The sequence below is a fragment of the Zeus faber genome (genome assembly GCF_960531495.2).
Source record: "Zeus faber genome assembly, chromosome: 6".
NCBI classification, from domain to species: Eukaryota; Metazoa; Chordata; class Actinopteri; order Zeiformes; family Zeidae; genus Zeus; species Zeus faber.
This window is the reverse complement of record NC_137201.1, coordinates 33568408-33588878: the sequence shown is the minus strand read 5'-3', so window position 1 is coordinate 33588878 and position 20471 is coordinate 33568408. Positions and strand designations below refer to the sequence as shown.

At 44.9% G+C, this 20471-nt stretch overlaps 2 protein-coding genes across 3 annotated transcripts; one reads left to right on the top strand and one right to left on the bottom strand.

Annotated features, from left to right (window-relative positions):
• The first annotated feature begins 4889 nt into the window (after window positions 1-4889).
• On the top strand, window positions 4890-17703 carry bnip2 (BCL2 interacting protein 2). Of its 2 annotated transcripts, XM_080002768.1 has the most exons (11): window positions 4890-5592; window positions 9352-9447; window positions 10117-10178; window positions 10257-10433; window positions 12667-12849; window positions 13064-13166; window positions 13448-13579; window positions 14136-14222; window positions 14362-14460; window positions 15078-15113; window positions 17062-17703. In XM_080002768.1, exons 1-11 carry the CDS (start codon window positions 5261-5263, stop codon window positions 17117-17119), a joined length of 1365 nt encoding a protein of 454 aa, XP_079858894.1. In that variant the 5' UTR covers window positions 4890-5260; the 3' UTR covers window positions 17120-17703. The 2 variants fall into 2 exon arrangements, with proteins under 2 accessions (XP_079858894.1, XP_079858895.1); XM_080002769.1 differs by lacking the exon at window positions 15078-15113.
• Window positions 17704-17725: 22 nt separating this feature from the next.
• On the bottom strand, window positions 17726-19518 carry gcnt3 (glucosaminyl (N-acetyl) transferase 3, mucin type). Its single transcript, XM_080002767.1, has one exon. It carries the CDS (start codon window positions 19450-19452, stop codon window positions 18382-18384), a length of 1071 nt encoding a protein of 356 aa, XP_079858893.1. The 5' UTR covers window positions 19453-19518; the 3' UTR covers window positions 17726-18381.
• Between the last annotated feature and the right edge of the window lie 953 nt (window positions 19519-20471).

Sequence of the window (20471 nt, the reverse complement as noted above, 5' to 3'; positions counted from 1 at the left end):
TAATAAGAAAAGTTTGGTGATGTTAAGCAAAATTAGTTGTTGTGGATTACGTCTCAAAGTCATCTGTTAAAATCCAGTTTTGGTGCCGTTTGAGTTCAACGAGAGTTGTATGAAGATTTGTATTTCAAATCCCAGAAAAGCAGTTCTGTACAATCATTTCAACCCTCAATTCCAAGTCTCACATCCGGAACCCAGAATGACGTCTTATTTCTTAACATACAAATTGGGAACATTTAAGGATCACGTTTGAAGCCCTTGATCATTTTTCCTCACAGAGAACAGAATTCTGGATGCTTCATTTTTACTAAATCGCACAAACAGAAGTGTCATTTTAAATTGGGTCGTTAACATGGCGCCTAAAATTCTAATTAGGACAGAAGAGGACAACTTAACTGACAAAGTCAAGAAATTGTCGAGGAATTAAAAGTATTTTACCTTTGTTTATTTGACATGCGTGGGGTCAGATCACACTCGGACACTTGAGGGTTGAACTCTTATTTGTCTACAATAAATCCAACATGATCTCGCCGTACAAAGTCAACATTTTACAGCAGGAGGCAGAGCGGGTCGTCCGGGAAACAGGAGAGTCTTGGTTCGATCCCCGGCTCCTCCTAGCAGCGCGTCCTAGTGTCCTTGAGCAAGACACTGAACCCCTGGCTGCTCTTGTTGAGCAGGCGTGCGCCTTGCACCGTCGATGTACGAATGTGTGTGTGAATGGATGAAAGTGAGGCAGGTATTGTAAGGTGCTTTGAGTGGTCGCAACATTAGAAAAGCACTTTATAAATTGCAGCCATTTACCATTTACAAGTTGCATACTTCAGCATTGCACTGAAAAATGGTTGATTTGGTTCAAAACAAACCTTCCCATAGTTCTCCAGGGACAATGTACTGTACGCATTAGCAGTAGGTAAACATCTGCTGCCACCTAGTGAACAATAGATGTCAGACTTGAAGAAAGAAGAAGAAAACAGAAACAGTCTTTAATCGTCACACGACACTCCACAACACATGCTTGCACACACACATGCACATGCTTGATGGTGGCCGGTGAAATGGATCCTCTGCTTTTAACCATCCTGGCTTGTCCTTCCTCCGGGGGCACAGCCAGGAGCAGTGGGCAGCGTACGTGGACGCGCCCGGGGACCAGGTGATAAGTGTCCATCGCTGGTCAGACCATGATGGGTGCATGTTTTTGAGGGGGGTCCTTACTGACGTGAGGTGGAGGAAACCCCATGTGAGCACGGGGAGAACATGCAAACTCCACACAGAAAGGCTCCTGTTTGGGAGATAACCCACCGGAGCACGGTGCCAACAGCGCCCCAGGCGGGAATCAAACCCAGGACCTTCTTGCTGTGAGGCAGCAGTGCAATGCACTGCACCACCGTGCCACAATATGTCTCATACGACTCCTCTCAGCCAGAGCCTCAGACACGACACTGACCTGGGGTGGAGGCGCTGAGGGCTCCAGGGAACTGGAGCTGGAAACACACGCAATGAGGACAAGCTCCAGGTCCCAAACAACCCTCTGTACCTGGCCTGGAAATCCAATAGAAAACACTTTATCTGCAAACATGGTGTTGTAATGAGTAATATTTATTATGTAACGTGCAAGAAGTAATTTGTACTATGTAATGTGTATGAGTAATATGTAATAATGTGTAATATTAAATATGTAATATTTCATATGATATAAGTAATATGTAATATTTAATATGTAATATTTCATATGATATAAGTAATATGTAGTATTTAATATTTCATATGATATATGTAATATGTAATATTTCATATGATATAAGTAATATGTAATATTTAATATTTCATATGATATAAGTAATATGTAATATTTCATATGATATAAGTAATATTTCATATGTAATATTTCATATGATATAAGTAATATTTCATATGATATAAGTAATATGTAATATGTAATATTTCATATGATATAAGTAATATTTAATATGTAATATTTCATATGTAACAGGACCATGTCTCATGGTGTCTATAACGACTATCAGGACAAAAAAATATGTCCATCTATTCATTCGAGTATTCGGGTAGACACGGTTGTGATTGAGTGAAGACTAAACATTTCAAAGATGTGTAGTTGTTGACTGGGCATCGACATAAATAAAATAATAATGAAGTGAATGAACATTTTTAAATTCTATCGGCGGCATTCGCTGTTTTCGGGGAGTAAAGAGACACTTTTGGGCCTGTCACGGTGGGAATAAAGCCTAACCTAGTTCAGGAATCCCATTAAAGTCGGCGGTTGTCAACAGACAAAAAACAGATTATCAATCTATTGTCTATAACTATCTATCGATAATAAACAACCCAGAGCTCGGGCACAACTGACGGGTCGGAAACTAAAAAACATTTAGAAAAACAATGCGTCCGGCGAGCGGCGTTCTGCTGTGAAGCGGTAGAACTGGCAACCCGCACAGTCCGTGCGGGTGTACCCAGCACAGCTTGGCCGAGCGGGGAGCGACGCCTCCGCTCCTCTGGGGTGTGTGGGGTCGGCGTCGGGTGTGGAAACGAGTGCGTCGCACGGATCCCGGGTTTAAAAAAGACACAGGAAATTATTATTATATTAATTATTATATTATTATTACAAGTCCACGTTTGAAAAGCTCCGATCGCAGCGAGCAGACGCGCTCGCCACACGTGTGGGCGGGGCTCCGCATGCTGCGTTCGAGTCCCGCGGGGGAGTCGGGAGCTACAAACGTACAGCTTGGAAACACCGTGACGTCAGCTCCGAAGTCGTAAACAGTCTCGGAGGTGGTTTGCACGGCAGACATTATTTAGTTAGTCTGGATTAACCCAAATAACTTGTAATTTAAGTACCCTATAATATTCTAGACTATAATATAAATACATTCAAACGAAGGAATATTGTTAACCCAGGCAAACTGCCTTACACATAATAAATAGTTTTTATTATTTGGATGTAATTTATATTGATCCCTTCTAGTATTTGATGTTTTGGTAGAATGTAACACGTTTGAACAGGTACGATTCCATCGCTTGTTCAAAACAACACAAACGAACGCGACGTGACGGTTGCGCGAACGCTCCGAAGTTGTCGTTACGCGCAAAGTGTTTTTTTTCCCCGCACGACTCGAACGCAGCTTCGGTCTCAGTAGTACAGCGATGGAAGGTTCGACTCTTTTTCCAGACTCCGTTCTTGACGAGTCACTCCGTGAAAAAAGAGTCGTTCGACCTTCCGCCCCTTGGCTCGTTGGACTCGTTGACTCGTTGGACTCGTTGGACTCGTTGGACTCGTTGACTCGTTGACTCGTTGACTCGTTGGACTCGTTGGACTCGTTGGACTCGTTGGACGGTCGGAGAGTGAGGAGCAGCCTCCGGGGCCTGAGCCGCGAGTGGAACACACGCAGGAAACGTTCAAGTTGTGTCAAAATTATTTATTGAGGATAAATAATTAAATCTGTGGATCCCAGAAAATATTTTCGCCCAATTCTCTCAGAAATCCATTTTGGCACAGAAATGTAAAGTGTGTAAATAACAAAAATAATTTACTTCTGTCAAAAAATAATAATAATCTATATTTTGGTGCAATGTGAAGGTGTGTGTCAGTCGCATTCAATCTGAATTCCGAGGACTCGGTTATTATCATTCCCCATTCATATCATATCATATCATATCATATCATATCATATCATATCACCATTCCATTTTATTTCAATTCATTTTTATTGTATTTTATTCTATATATTTTTATCTTATTCTATAAGTATTCCACTTACTGTATTACATTTTAGGAGTCAGTTAGTCGGTCTATTAGGAAGGAATTTTCTACTTTTTATTTTATTTTCTATTTTTTCCTCTGACATATTGTGTGTTATCACCGGGTGCGTTGCATTACATTTCACTGCATATATGTATGAAAGTATGTATATGTATGAAAGTATGTATATGTATATGTATGAAAGTATGTATATGTATGAAAGTATGTATATGTATGGAAGTATGTATATGTATGGAAGTATGTATATGTATGAAAGTATGTATATGTATGGAAGTATGTATATGTATGAAAGTATGTATATGTATGAAAGTATGTATATGTATGGAAGTATGTATATGTATGAAAGTATGTATATGTATGGAAGTATGTATATGTATGGAAGTATGTATATGTATGAAAGTATGTATATGTATGAAAGTATGTATATGTATGGAAGTATGTATATGTATGAAGGTATGTATATGTATGAAAGTATGTATATGTATGAAAGTATGTATATGTATGAAAGTATGTATATGTATGGAAGTATGTATATGTATGAAAGTATGTATATGTATGGAAGTATGTATATGTATGGAAGTATGTATATGTATGAAAGTATGTATATGTATGGAAGTATGTATATGTATGAAAGTATGTACATGTATGAAAGTATGTATATGTATGAAAGTATGTATATGTATGAAAGTATGTATATGTATGGAAGTATGTATATGTATGAAGGTATGTATATGTATGAAAGTATGTATATGTATGGAAGTATGTATATGTATGGAAGTATGTACATGTATGAAAGTATGTACATGTATTAAAGTATGTATATGTATGAAAGTATGTATATGTATGGAAGTATGTATATGTATGGAAGTATGTATATGTATGGAAGTATGTATATGTATGAAGGTATGTATATGTATGAAAGTATGTATATGTATGGAAGTATGTATATGTATGGAAGTATGTATACGTATGTGACAAATAAAAAATCTTGAATCTTGAATCTTGAATCTTAACCTTCATTTTACGAGTCGAAGATTCACTCCGCCCGAGTCGGTTAAAAGATTGGTTCGTTTCGAACGGACCGTTCGCGAGTCTTGCGTCACAAGAAAGGAAGGAAACGGAAAAGCGGCTTCGCTGCTCCGCTGCCACCAGGTTCCCAGGACCGAGCCCCGGTTTACACGACCCGCAGGAGAGAGTCCGCTGTTCCGCTGAGTTCACGGAGGATCACGATGGGCCGGGTGCCGTGGAGACGTGCGGTGAGTGGGCTGTGAGCAGAGCTCGGCAGCGGAAAGCCGCCTCCACGCTCAGTGTCTTCTGCTCGGACTGAGATGAGGCTCCGCGACCCGCTCGGATCCGTCGTCCTGGCTTAACGTTCCCCCAGAAAGTTCTAGAAACAGCCGCAGTGACACGGCTCCGCTCTCTGCTCTGGACCGGGACACCGCTGGGGGGGGGGGGAGACGCGGCTTTCGTCTGGAGCCCGGAGGTGACATGGACGTGGACGTGGACGTGGACCTGAAGCTGGAACTGGACACACCCGGGAGGACGCCCCAGGAGCCGCGGAACGGAGGGACCTCCAGCCCGTCGTCCTCCGGGGTGTTCGGGGAGGCCGAGGGGGAAGATCTGGACCCGGACGAGCTGCAGCTAAACGCGGGGTCCACGGTGGAAAATGGCGAGGAGGCGTTCGAGGAGAGTCCGGACAAAGCAGCTCCTGCCCGTGGAGGAAACTCCCCGCCGGACGGTGGACAGAGCGAACCAGGGGCCAGAAGTTCCACCCCCGAGGGTGGCCCCCACCCGGATCCAGCCCCTGGAGCCTACAGAAGGTAGAGTCTTATGTGAAGACGCACCTTGCATTTAGGTTTACAAGTTCTCAAACTGTTGTCTGAAAGTTCACCACAAGGCCCGGGGCCCTTAACATCTGCACTGCTTGATTTGGAACCTGATCTCATTCTCGAGCTGTTTTACACCAAGAGCCCAGTTACACAGATAACAGTGAAACTAGGGCCCAAACAGTCATCCTTGGACATAATCTAACGCTGCGGACGCCTTCTAAATTAAATCACAGTGAAGTTTAACTGTTCATAATTTGGCTGGGGACCGCCTGGAACCCCTCGAAGGTCCCCCTCGTGGTCCCTGGACTTCACGTTCACACGGGTCTATTGTGAAACACACACCTTGCATTTAGGCTTTACAGGTATCCAAGCTGCTGTACCCCGCTGAAGCGTCACCACCGGGCCCTGGGGCCCTTCGCATCAGATGGTGCTGGTCGGTTTGTGAACTCATCACTGGCTTTGATTTGACCTTTCCTCCACCTCCACATCCACCCAACTCTGGCCCTGATGCGGTTTTATCATTGGAGCAATGCAACACTCTTTCATTGGCTTAGCCCTTCTTAAGGAAGAGTACACTAACAACGGAAAGAAATAATGTTCAACCGCTTTTCCTCTCTCATGTGAAATTAGTATCGTGTGTCTACCTTTCATAGGTATTGGATTATTTGTCTTTGGACGATGACATGCTCTGTTCTCCCGGCGTGGCTTGTGCTTGAGCACTCACAAACATGCTGTAAACAACATGTTTACTTGACAGATATTACTTTGAATATTTTAACTTGTAATATCAAAAAAATAAGCTGAGGGTGCTCTATTTTGAAATATACCATCCTTGGTGGTTTTCAACATACCCCTGTGTCACCGTTCATTAGGGGCAGTTACAAAGTATTGTGCCATGCTCGGTAGGGCATTTAAACCTGCTTCCCAAAACCACACAAAGTGTTGCTCAGTTTGCATCAGTGTTTACATTACACTACCCTACATCATTTAGCAGACGCCACAGCGATTTACAATAAGTACATTTTGTCCGTAGTAGTCAAACCAGCTGTTCATTACGGTCACAGCTAAACCCATCCGACTAAATAACGTTAGTAGAGTTTTTGCTTTGAATTCCAAAGTAATTAAGGCTATTAGGTGGAACTTGTTGTATCCACATGCATACAACAATACACCGGTTCTGATGTTAAATGCCTTGTGCTGATAATTAGGGTGCCACATGCAGAACACAATCAAGCCAAACATCTCAAAATACTGTCCCTCCGCTGAAGGAGATAACCTCAGATAGTGCTGTCAAATCTCCATATAGTCCAAATGGCTCAGTTGGCTGAGCTGCAACAACCACCGCAAGGGTCAGCCTGGGTATTTCACTGGGGTTATCCAGTGGGCACCCTCTTAAGAGATGTTTCAATGAATTAGGCCACTGCATTTCCAGACGACTCCAGAGTGAAGCACCCCCCCTTCCGACCCACTTCAGGCACCCTCAGCCCCCCACTACTCCGTGTACGCATGCACGGTGGTTATAGTTCACTACACACACTGGCACGGCCCACATATGCCCAGTGACAACCTCCATCCCTAACTACTACAAGCAGTACCGTACAGACCTGCCTAGTGACTAATTCCATTGGCAAGGTGAACGTGGCAACTGGCAACAACAATGCATATTCAGAGCCACGGTTCCGTACGGGCCCCTTCATTGGCTTCCAGTCCTCCTCAACTGCCACCACTACTACTGGACGGGCCTGTGCAGTGTGCTGTGCTTATTTCACCAGAACCGCAAAAGCCAAAGCAATTGCTCATTAAATAACATACCCCAAGGTTTGAACTGTTCATGCACTGCTAAGCCCTACATGTGTGTTTGTTAGAATTCTGAGTATGTTGGACCTTGGAGAATGGCAGATGCTAGAAAATCATTTTATTCCATTTAAAAATTGTGCAATACAAGTCAAAGGTAAAAGACCCTTTTGTTTATTTAAACTGTATGAACAGGCAAGCTGTCATTTCATTTTGAATCCACCAGCTGAGGTGATAAGGGGTTCAATTCATGGCTAGTTTCATCAGTGTCTGAAAATAACAACCACTAAATGTGTGTGAAAATTGCCTTGTGGCAAATAGCACATAGATGAATAGTGGTTACAGTCAAACAAATGTTTGTTTTAAAGTGCAATATCTCAACCTGCCTGGGTCAAATCACATTACATCAAATAGAAGAACAGGCCGGGGACTTTTTTCACAGTCAAGATTCCCTATTTTGTAATCAGTTTGCATACGCACAGAGTTCTAAAAACCGCATTCAGTCAATGTAACAAGACATTTATAGCGTTACGCCACCTAAAATCGAATCCGACAACGATGAAGAAGAAACCAGGAGATAAATTCTGAGACTCGCTGTTGAGTAATGGTGTTTCCAGTGATGACGGAGCTGTGGTCCTGCTGTAGTACAATGGTACTTGAGAACCGGGGTCTGCAATGTGCGCTGCACACATGAAAGGGGGGAAGAATGTTCATCTTTAACAGCATTAGTATGCGGGCCACAAAGTAAATTTAAGACCTTAAGTCCAGCTAGACATCCTGGTGTTCCAGACCTATCCTATATAATGTGTTCTGACGTATTGATCCTCAACCACGAAGTTATAACAAGGACCTAATACCAAAGATCCTTCAGTATTCTTGTCACAACTGCCCTGGACTCCTGTTCCATGGTTGAGCTGGAGCAGTGTCTGAGAATGAGGCAGGAATAAAGTATTTCCTCCGGCTCTCAGTGCTGCATCTCTGGGCCTGAAGCTTAGTTTAGAGAGCTGCCTAATTCCTGATTTGATCCTTCTTTTCATCTCTGTCTAAATAGTAAGCTTACATTGCTCCGGCCTTTTTTCTAAGTGGGGAAACTAGTGCGTGTACAATTGTTTGTCAGCTCAACTAAGCCCGCCTGTGTCTGGAATTGACGTTCCTTCTCAATTTTATTATTGCCTTGAATAATACAGTTATCCTGTAGAATAATTAAATTGTGAACTCAATGGAACTGGCCCCGGTCGCTTGTTTGAGAAGCCAGATGTCAGGAGCGTGTGTGAAGGCCGCGTGCAGCGTCCAGGGGCTTGAGTCCCCGAAACACACCAACAAAGAAAAAGAAGCCTGATATTTCGTGGCACTTTTCCTTCTCCTCGCCGGAATTCAGCTATAGCATGGAGATTAGCAGTAAACATAAGCACACTGCTCGCTGATCACTGAATGCTTAGAATGTTTCTGTGTCTGGGAGTGCAAGTACAGTCATGTTGGTGATTAATGCGTCAAAAGCAGCTCTGTGCCCCATAGATACGACGAGCTGCGCTCATTAAGCGGCCTCATGATTTACTAACTAAGCCCTTAACGCGCCGGTTCGGAGCCTCGAAGCTTTTTCAACAAGCCACTGATGTTATTATGGGGCCATTTGTGAGCTGACGCTCAGGGAGGAGATCCTTAACAAATGTGGACGTCTATGAGATATGTATTGATTAGTGCTGCCCGACACAGCATCCATTCAGCAGCATCACCACAAAGACAAGTCATGCATTTCCTTGTCCGTTTTTGAGGATTTTAAAAGTCACAAGCACCGCTTCACTGTTAAGAAGTCATTTGTTCTGATTTTCATGTTGTTCCATACCTCAGTTGCCCTCACACTTGAACTCTCAAAAGTTTGTAAAACAAGAGGGCCTTTGACTCACTGAAGATCATCAAACAAATCCAAAACAGCGTCTAACTCTGTGTGTTCTCCAGTCTGGAGCGCCAGGAGTCGGTCACCACCACAGAGGCTCGCTTGAGAATGGAAGGGGTTGAACTGAAGGAGGAATGGCAGGACGAGGACTTCCCCAGGTACTGCTGGAAAGGAGACATTGTTCTTCACGTTTACCTCAGAGACACATAGACCACACATGTCTTCATGACCTGATTAACCTCACAGAACCGAAAGGATAGAAGCACTTTGTTTAACCTGAGGCCGTATTAAAATGTTGGTTTCCATTTTTTATAACTGTTCAGAGCACAACCTGCTGAACGCTTTACTACTGAGAAACTTACCACTCTCACTGTGCTTCAATTTAGGGTTAGGTAGGGGCAAACAATTAAGCCTAAAAAAAAAAACAACAACAAAAACCTTTTTATAAAATGAAAAAAAACCTCACAATGTAGTCATAGTCTTATATATGTTATACCGAGAAAACATGGTTACAACCCCTGCCTCTTCTCAAAATGTTCAGGGTTTTATTGATTATTTTGGCTACATCCAAGCTAACCTAAGAGACTAGAAACAGAAAGTTGCATGTCATTCTATTGGCAATCTTCTGTAGCAAACCTGTGCTCGGATGTACCGACAAATACAATACAATTGGCTATTACCATGTGTGTATAACAAATGGCTATATTGTGAGCTTCCCATTTTCTAAATTCAATTCAAGGGACATTTAAAGTCTTGAATGTTTGCCCGGTTGGACTGGCATTAAGGACGGTGAGTGACCCCATCCTTTGCTTTATTTACATCGTCAGGCCGCTGCCAGAGGAAGATCTGGACGAGCTCTTTGCCGGAACGTCTGATGAGGGAGACGCTGGTATTTGAACAGACTTTACGGTGCAACAGTTTGCCGTCTTGCACTTCACAGTCCTCTGATGGCGAGTCTCCCCTTCAGGATACAGGATGAACCAAGGAAAGACGACCAAGAAGAGGCTCGCTGCCCCAGACATCAGCCTGACGCTGGACCGCAGCGAGGGCTCGCTCCTGTCCGACGAGCTGGACGAGAGCACGGAGCTGGACTTGGACGACATCGACACGCCCTCTGACAACAGCAACGAGTTTGAATGGGAAGGTACAAAATACTTTTTTATTTCCATTCCAAATTTTACACTAATGCTTTGATTAGCCGCCAACCCTGAGAGGCTTCGTCTATGTGGATTTAATATTTTCCAAAAAAATGAATATATTTAGGGTTTGCATAGACTTGAGGTTTGGTGAAAACTAACTCTTAAGATTACCAATGAAAAATGTATCTAGCATCACATTTGTTTCTGAGAAGCCTCCCCCTGTGGTTTAACAATGCCAATAGTTTAGTGATATTTAAAAGGGCCTTTGTTTCTTTTTTGTTTGGATAAATAATCCTACTCCGTGCTAAATACTAGATATTGGTATTCGTAGAATTGACTGCACGTTCAAAGAAACCTCTTGATGTCTGTCCCGTGTCTCCCTTGCCACAGGGTTATTTTGACGTGCCGAATCAGAGGTAGGGCCTCAGGCTCAGAAAGTAAAAGTCCTGCCCAGTTTTTTGAGTCAACCATTGGGCTTTACTAATCAGCAGAACGTGTTGGTCCAACTACAGACTGGAATCGGCTGATTAGTGCATGGCTGGGGGGAAAATATGGCATGAGTTTTACTTTCTGAACCTGGAACTACTCACCTCTATTTTAGACTATTTAAAAAAACTCAATATTTACTGTGGCTTTATTTTATACAGCATGTGTCCTCTCCCTTCTTGCTCCACACTCTCAGCTCTGATGCAACATCTTCACCTTAAAGATGCACATTAAGTGGCTTGGTTGGTTCACTCCAGTTTAACGGTCTGTCTATAAACACATGAGCTTAACTGGTTAACTGGCTTAAATGGACTTGAATGTAATACCGTTAAGCTCACATACAAGGAGGACCTCTAGTTGAAATACCCTTGCACTGATTTTGTAGACTATCATTGCAGATGGGATGATTAAGCTCTTTAGCACCTTATGACAGTTTACAATGAGCTACCAGATGCGCAGCCGAAAGAAAAAGAAGATATCAACAATTTATCATTATTTTTATCTTCCTTGCACATGAAAATACTCTGGCATCTGTTGACCTTAACAGTTGATTAAGGCAGCTGCCTTGCAGGAAGCCTAGTTTAAAATGTGCCTTGTTGCTTTGTGTCTCCCCAACGCTGCTTCCCCTTGTTTCTGGGAAGGACTGTTTCCGTTCTTAGCCTGGAAACAGGCTGCGCGGCAGCAGCAGCGCTCTGCCCTCGGTGTGGTAAGGTCTCCTAGTCCTGTGTTCCCCTCAGTCGCACAAGTCAAATCAACAATCTGTCCAGATGATCTTTTGCCTGCAGTTACACCATGGTGTGCATCAACTTTTACAGACGAATCAGCTGGTGTCTTATGTTGCATTCCTCAAGTCAATTCAAGTTTACATTTGCATGAGAATGTGTTTCCTGACCAAAGGTTTCCCTGTTTCCTGTGTTCGTTGTGGAACTACCGTGCAGTCTGTGAATGTTCTGACGGTGTCGCACACGGATGTCTTTGTTCCTTTTGGTCCTGGACTCCAGCATAAACCTGCAGAGTGGCAGCTTCACATCCTGCAGATATGACCCCTTTGGTAGAATCATCTAAACTGTAGAGTATTTCATGCACACTACTTCAGAACAAAGTGGAATGAAATATACGGAATTCTGCATCATTAAGGACGAGGGAGCCGGTTCCACATCTGGTGGACGATGACTCCTTCATTTCTGTCTGAATATCCTTCTTCCTAAACTGTAGATTGTTAGTGGTCGACCAGAAGTGACCTGTTGCTGGTCATTCACTGCAGTTGAATCAAACAATGGAGTTCCGGATCAAAATGACAAATATTGTGTTGCTGTTAAATACTCACAGACTGCACTGTAAATACACAATAAAAGCACGATTCTCTGTTTTTATATTCCAATACATTTATTTTATGACACAAGCTCTGAGGACAGATTAACAGGGTTTGTCTTGTGTATGTGAGTCACAGACAACTCTCAATCAAAACAATGTGTGTGATGACATTTTACCTTGTCTCCCGTCCTGCTTGCTGCATGTTCCATAAGCCTGACACTCAGAAAATATGATCATTGATGATGTCATTTGATTGTGTAATATCATCCATGAATGAATCTCATTCGTTTGATGACTTGATGAACATGTGACGTGACAGACGACCAGGCGTATGTGACACGTAATCTGAACTTGAACAGGAAGTGACACACTGGGTGTCGTTATTTTGAACCTGTTGTTACTTGTTACCTGAGATTCTCCTTCTTCTCCTTCTCTAAGACGACCTGCCAAAGCCAAAGAGCACAGAGCTGCTTCAGAAGGGCGTGGCGTCGGTGCAGGAGTACTCTGCGTCGGAGGAGCAGGAGGAGGGCCGGCGCTGGAGGCTGTTCCGCATCGGGGACCAGGAGCACCGCGTGGACATGAAGGCCATCGAGCCGTACAAGAAGGTCATCAGCCATGGAGGTCAGAGCCACCGTCCAGCTCCGCCGCCACCTTCAGATGAACACGACACAACGGTGGAAATGTTCATTAATTGTATCTTCCAGGCTCTTATAAGACAAAAAAAGATATTTAAAAGTATTTAGAATTGTGTTTAATTAGAACATCTTTGTTAAGTCTTAACAGAGAGCCTAATTTTTTCAAAGCTACATTTTAATGTTCTTTTCCTCGCCTGCAGGTTACTATGGCGATGGGTTAAATGCCATAATTGTGTTTGCTGTGTGTTTTATGCCTGAGAACAATCAACCAAATTACAGATACATCATGGACAATCTCTTTAAGTAAGTAAGCTTTGAACTCCATGGTAATAATAATAATAATAATAATAATAATAATATTATTTGTATTACAAGCTTCATACAACTCAAGTGTTAATGTTAGTGTGAAAATTTCTGAAATAAGAAAGTTCAAAGAATGAGAAATGAGAAATTAAAAAGTCATGTCAGTCAGTTGCATACATTGGCTCAGACACGACCAACTTTTGCCTTTTCCAGCTCAGTTGTTTACTTCATGTGTTTTCCATCAGAAAGCTGTTCATGGTCTTTTTTTTCTTCCGTTGTAGGTATGTCATTGGGACTCTGGAGCTCCTGGTGGCTGAGAACTACATGATAGTGTATTTGAACGGAGCCACCTCCCGACGGAAGATGCCGACGGTCGGCTGGCTCAGGAAGTGCTATCAGCAGATTGACCGGAGGTGAGTTCCACTCACGCACACCCAGAGTTTCCAGTTTATACTTGGTGGATGGAGAGACACAATCTGTGAATGTTCTCCGTTCTGCTGACCACGTTCCTCCAGACCTCTCAACGCTGCAAACAGGAAAAATCAGTTTTTTTGTTTGTGGAAACATTTTGTCTTTCATCAACACATCAGGCCTGTTTGAGGTGGAGTGTTAAAGCTTTCTACAGAGAAGGAGGGTTGGTTTATCTGTCCCAAAGAAAGACGCAGCACCCAGAAACCAGCTTAGAAGGAGGGTTGGTTTATCTGTCCCAAAGAAAGACGCAGCACCCAGAAACCAGCCACGAGGGGGCGCTCTTAGCACATTCATTGTAAAATGAAGGCAGTGAGAAGTTACTTTCAGAGCAAGGTTTCCAGAAGTAGAAACGCTGTTGATGTATTCTCCAGACGTAGTTACCTAAATGACTGTTTGGCATCAAACTCTCCCTGTTGAATCATCAGTGCACTTAGCAGTTTATCTGACTCCATTTCAGTCAATCAAGTGACTTTTTGTTCATGTCATTCATGTCGACAGGTTGAGGAAGAACCTGAAGTCCTTAATGATCGTCCACCCGTCGTGGTTCATCCGCACCGTCCTGGCGCTCACCAAACCCTTCATCAGGTGACGGCTCCTCCCGTCGGCCCCTTCAGACCCGGGAGGAGCCGGGTCTGAAGGGGCTGAAGGGGTTTTCCATAAGAAAACGCTCAGCGGAAGCTTTACCGTTTTCTCACCGCTCCATGTTCTCTGCTCGTCTTCTCAGCTCCAAGTTCAGCCAGAAAATAAAGTATGTGTACAGCTTGGCAGACCTGGCGGAGTTAGTCCCTATGGAGTACGTGTCGATACCAGACTGTATCAAACAGTAAGTACCGTTCATTCAGCAGCCTCCTAGTGCAGCGCCAGGAATGTCATTTAATGCAGTGGCTCAACTAGTCAACAGGTTATCGTCCCTTTTTGATGTTTGTAATGTGAACGGTTTGTAATATTTAGAAATTCTTTCTATTGGATGCAGGGTGTCTGCAGGTCTTTAAAACATCTTTAACATGTTGTGTGCCAATATAAAGGCCTTAAAAGTCTTCAATTTGAACTGATGAGGTCTAGGAACCCAGAGCGGTCGTCTTGTAATCAGAGGATCCTGGATCCCCAGATCCTCCTGGTAGCGGGTGCAAGTGTCCTTGAGCAAGACCCCTGAACCCAAAACTGCTCCTAATGAGCCTGGCGTGGCCACCTCCATCACAGGATGGGTGTAAAGTCTTGTCTCCCATGGACTCGAGAAAGCACGCTATCAAATACAGACCATTTATTGAGTAAGGGAGAGATGATTTGTGCTAAAAAAAAAAGTGTTAAATGTCGTTCAGAACCGTTTTCTGAAGGTCTGACCTGTGATGCTTGCAGACAGCCTCTCAATGGTACTTTGCTCCGTGTTGACACCTCCGCCTGTTTCTCTGCTCCTTAACCCCGTTTCCTTGCTCCCTAAAGGTTTGACCTGGAAAAACATAGGAAATCCCGTCCAAGGTATACGCACATCCATGCAAGTGCCTCAGCCAGTCCTTGAGACAAAGTCATATTATTTATTCACTGTTTTTTGCATTGCACGAAACTAACAATGAAGTGATGGATGGGCTTATTGGAATGCAGCTACGCCCGGTTGGAGGCGAGCTCAAACCAGCAGCTGCTTTTATGTCCCTCTCTGTTGATCTTTGATGGATGTGTTTTGTTGAGGATTTCACGCCTGCGTCCATGGCTTCCATCACACTCATAATAATGATATCCCATTAAAAATCCTCCAGAGATTTGCATTCCTTATCTCAAAAACTACAAATGAAGTCCTTTAAGAGCCTTAAAATGTTGGCATTAAAAGTCAGTATATAGGTTTCAACATAAACATATTGTCTGATTTTATTGATCCATATTTGTATTTTTGTTCAAATGACCTGAACCAGATAGTCTTAATATTTGTTCAAATGAGTCTTAAAAAGTATTGAACTGAGCTCTCTGATCCCCGCATACATGCAGTTTACATAAAGTCTTTATAGGTAAAGACCACTCTCTCAGAATGCAACTCTGAATATTTTTCATATAAATACTGCCGTGATCAGATCATTAAATAATTAGATGGATAAAAGCTATGATCCAGCTTTATTACCTCTTCACAAGCTGTAAACCATCTCAGAATCCACACACTTTATCACCTTTTATTTAAAGTGAAGTCTGTGTGTGATGCATCGATTTCCACTCTGAATACCTTTGACATCAAATCCAGTTTGCACTCACGAGGCCGTTTGTCCCAAATGGCAGGTTTAGGTTCTGAGCTGGTTCATGTGCCGGTGAGTAGGTTGACGTCTTCCTGGGTTTGGGTCACCGGGTGGAACTTGCTCGCGTGTGTGGTTGCACCGTGGTGTCTGCAGAACCTTCACCGCTCCACTCCTCCTCCTCCTCACTTCCCAGCATGCCGCACGGCGACCAGTCCACACTCTCATTTGCTGTTTGCCACCGGAACAGTCTGAGAACTGTTCATGTTAATGTTCCGTTTTGGACCGAATCAAACAGCAACGGTGAAGAAAAGCAAAGTGAGATCAGTGCGTGGAGGTGGAAAAGAGTGAGATAAGAAGTGAGCTTTTATTGCCGTATTTAGTGAATACGAAATGGAAATCGGCTTTTTAATGAATTTGTCTTGACATGTTGAGACTTTCTGAGAGCACAGTGTCTTTTCAAAGACAGAAACCTCCAAAAACTAAAGTTACAAATTCCAGGAGTAGATCGGTGTCGTGCTCAGGGTCAGGTCCTTTTTATATTGGAGGAGACCCGTGTGTGCGCGGGGAGAACGTGCAAACTCCACATGGAGATGCCCCTAATCGGGGAAAACCCACCTGAGCATGGTGCCAACAGCTCCCCAGGCGGGAATCGAACCCAGGACCTTCGTGCTGTGAGTCAGCAGTAGCAGTATTAATTCTTCATGTTGCTCCATAAATGTCCGAAAGTGACCAGCGATCAGTGATTATGCCAATTATATTGTAAAAAAAAATAAAATCTTTGAACCCAACACAATAGTCATATATATTATATTTTTTAATATTTGACACAAACGTTGTCAGCGCTCGGTACCAACACGTGATAACACATAGGAAACCACCAATGTTATTATTTTTTTGGTTACCAATCATGCCCCAGGCTACATTTTTATAGCACTGACTTAGTCATCTGTCCTTAACTGTCTTCGTTCATCTGACACTAAATCAGAAGAGCTACGACCTATTTTAGGCACGTGAAACAGAAATTCGTACACCATAATGGAGGATCCTCTAAACAGCGCCACAGCCTCACTGGTGTCTTGAGGCTCGGTGCTGTGGCTCCACTGCGGCACCAGAATACCACGCAACTCGGCGGGTGTCGTCGTAATCCTCAGTCGGCCACGCCCCCTGAACGGTCCAGGCCATCCCTGACGGCGTCTCCTCTCCTGCAGGATCGACCAGGACATGCACGGCAAGGCGGAGCTGGCGGACCCCGCCTCCCCGGAGTGACCGGCGGAGACCCGGGCCCTCTGTCCCCCCACGTGCCTCTGAAGCTACGCTGCCTGTTACACGTGCGCCCCATCTCTAGTTTTTCTCTCGTGCTTCCTGAAGCATTTTTATAACCATTTTACGCTCTTAGCCACACCAAATTTCGATACCAGCGTTTTCTTAGTTACTCTTGTGCCTCCGGTGTGTTTGAGGGCACGCTGTTACAAATGGTTGATGCACGTTCAAATTTCATTACATTTAAATGTGTATTTATATTCAAATGGTGACAAGGGAGAGAAATTAATATATTTTTATGTTTTGCTCTGATTAGAATTGTTTTAGGCCTCTGGACCCACTGCTTGGTATTCTGAAGCAGGTTTCACATTTTGACAGTTACACTCACTGCTCAAGTTACTTTTTTTTTTTTGGAGTTCTGTTATAAATTGCATTGCTTCCACTGTCAATCCTGAGAATAACAATCTGATTCAGTGATTTGGGTCAAGGATAACGATATTTATCTCACATGGTGTATGTTGATGTTGGAAATTCTGCAAGCTTGTTATTATTATTATATGTTATTACCTTCAAGTAAATTCATGGTTCCACACTCTTGTTATTGTATGTTTTTATTTGGAAGTTTAATTCAGTGGCTTTACAATAGGAAGACTGTCGTACGCTTGCCCTGTAACAAAGTGCAACGTTGCGAAAGTACCCGGATTTTTAACAAGTAAGACTTGAACAGTTAAAGCCTCGACCATCAGATGGTCTGTGTTTGGGGGGAATCCCATTTGAATCCCTGACGTTTCCTTGTGGGTTCGTCCTCCTCTTCTTTGGAAGACGTCACTTTCTCTTCTCCACAGTTTTGCTTCTGAAAAATCTACTGAAACGTTGATTTTTCTTTTCTGCTGAGAGGCCGGGCGTGTCCTGTCCTCTTGTCTAGTGGGAGGTCATCACGCTTCTTGAGCCAATCACTCCTCCTTGCAGGGAAATGGCGGACCCCGCCACCAAACCATGGAAACAGCGCATTGAGAAACACACACACACACACACACCCTGCAGATGCATTTAAAGAGCATTTCTTATCCATGTTTAGCTTGACAAAGGAGTGCATTAATGCGTTATTTCAAACAAAATATACTTTCAGCAATTTGACTTTAAAATGAGTGCTATCCAGAGTGACAGATGCAGAGCTTCCCCACCGCAGTTTATTAACACCGATTTCAGCGCGGGGCCGAGGAGACGCTCCGGTCACATTCACCTGGAAACGCCAAATAAAGTCGGTTTTAAACGACAACCGTGGACCGCACTGGACTGGCCCCGAGCAGCGCCTGGTGGTGCAGGTGGGCCTCCAGGCACCTGATGGGCAGGTCGTCCACCTCCGGGTCGAACTTGTTGGCCAGCAGGTGGTGCTGCCGCAGCATCCACCGCAGATCCCCGGCCCCGTACACGCACACTGCCCGCCGGTACTCGCCGGCGCACGGCGGGTACGGTGCGCCCCTGTTCACGTCCCCGGCCAGGTAGCTCCACTTGACCAGCCGGGCCAGCGCCAGCATGTCCGACTCGTCGTACTTGTCGTTGGCGGGCACGGAGCCGGGCACGGCGGGCATCCGTCGCAGCGTGGCCCACAGGTGCTCGTCCGGACTGTACGTGTCCCTCTCCCAGTCCAGCAGCCGCTGGACCTCCTCGTCCTCCATCACGTGTCGGACGAAGTCCCGCGACACCACGAAGTACGCGTTGCCCGAGTACATGGGGCTGGCGATGGGCGGCGGCGCCTTCTGCGAGTCGGTGCGGACCACCGTGTCCGTCACGTTGTGCCGGTACATCCAGCGGCCCTTCTTGTGTTCGCTGGTGGCCTCGGACTCCATGCTGCTGCGGCCCCGCAGCTGCTTCAGGACCCGCACCGTCTCCAGGTTGGTCTTGATGGGGAAGTCCGCCCCGCAGGTGTTGAGCAGGTACCGCCACCGGACAGGGCTCCCCAGCAGGTCCTTCATGCAGTTCAGGTCGGCTTGGACCCGGGACCACGACGCGTAGACCACGTTTTCCAGTTTGCTGGCCACGAACACGTTGGGGAAGCAGGACACGATGGCGTCCACGGCCGCCCTGAAGTCCCGGGACGAGCCCCGGTCCACGTGGACGCAGTAGACGTTCTGCGGCCGGTACACTGCCCGCAGCAGCCGCTCGAACATCTCCACCTGCTGGTGGATCACCATGGAGTAGGCGATGGGGAAGTCCGCCTCCTCGGCGCTCAGAGGCACCGGGACGAAGCCCCGGGTCTCTGTGTACCTCTTGCAGTCCCGGGTAGCGTTGAGGAACCAGTGCTCGGACAGACGCTGCCCCTTCCCCCTGGAGGACATCAGACTCTGGAAAGGGTCCTCCACGCCCTCCAGCTCCCCCCGGATGATGGCCTGGCAGCCCGGCAGGTCCTCCAGGTACTGCCGCGGGGTGTGGACCCCAAGCACAGGCTGGTCAGGGTCAGAGCGGTGTTGCCAAAGGAAGATGAAGATGAAGGTGCAGGTGAGGCTGGTGAGGAAGAAGCTGCACCAAGGAGCCTTCTTCAGAGCCATGGTGGATGGGGAGACCTGGACCTCCCCACGGGGGACAGGGTGTGTGTGTGTTTGTGTGTGACAGGGTAAATATATGTGACAGCTGTGTGGTTTGTGGGTGTGTCACACTGGTAAGAAGTCCACCCTCCACCTCATCCACTCTGCATATGACCACACCACTGTCCATCACTCTGACAACGCCAAATATTTGTTGACCGCAAAACGTTTTGTTATATTTGAGCACACGTGACGGGTCGTGGGCTGGGTATGCACGCAGGGTTATGAGAGGTATAGTATGCAACTTTATTGGTAGGTAACATAAAATGCGGTAACCATCGCTGAGAATACATTTGAGGAAGCATTCTTGTTTCGAAAAGCAAGTGCATTGTGCGCACACGCACACACACACACACACACACACACTCTAACACATTACATTACTCGTTTCCTGAAACTCAGCACGTCTGGCCACATGCACAGGTCCATCAGAAATCTATTTTTCTCTTTTCCAATGCCCATGTTTTATGCAGACATTTATTAGGGAAGGAAGTGGAGAAAGGCTTTTACAGCAGCTGTATTTTCTTTTTACAGGATTGACAGTCACTTCCTTACAAGTTTGCCCTCGTATCATGTTGGAAACGTTTGACCCAGATTCAGGCGTTGAGGAATCATTGCCATAAGGCCGGTTAACGTACCTCCTTCAGCCTGATGCCAGGTGACTTCATTTGGGATTATGAATTTCTATACAGAATATTGACATCTTGATGTTTTTATCTATGTCCATAAGCACTTTGCAACCCAGTTTTGACGATAAAGAGGGACAGGCCTTA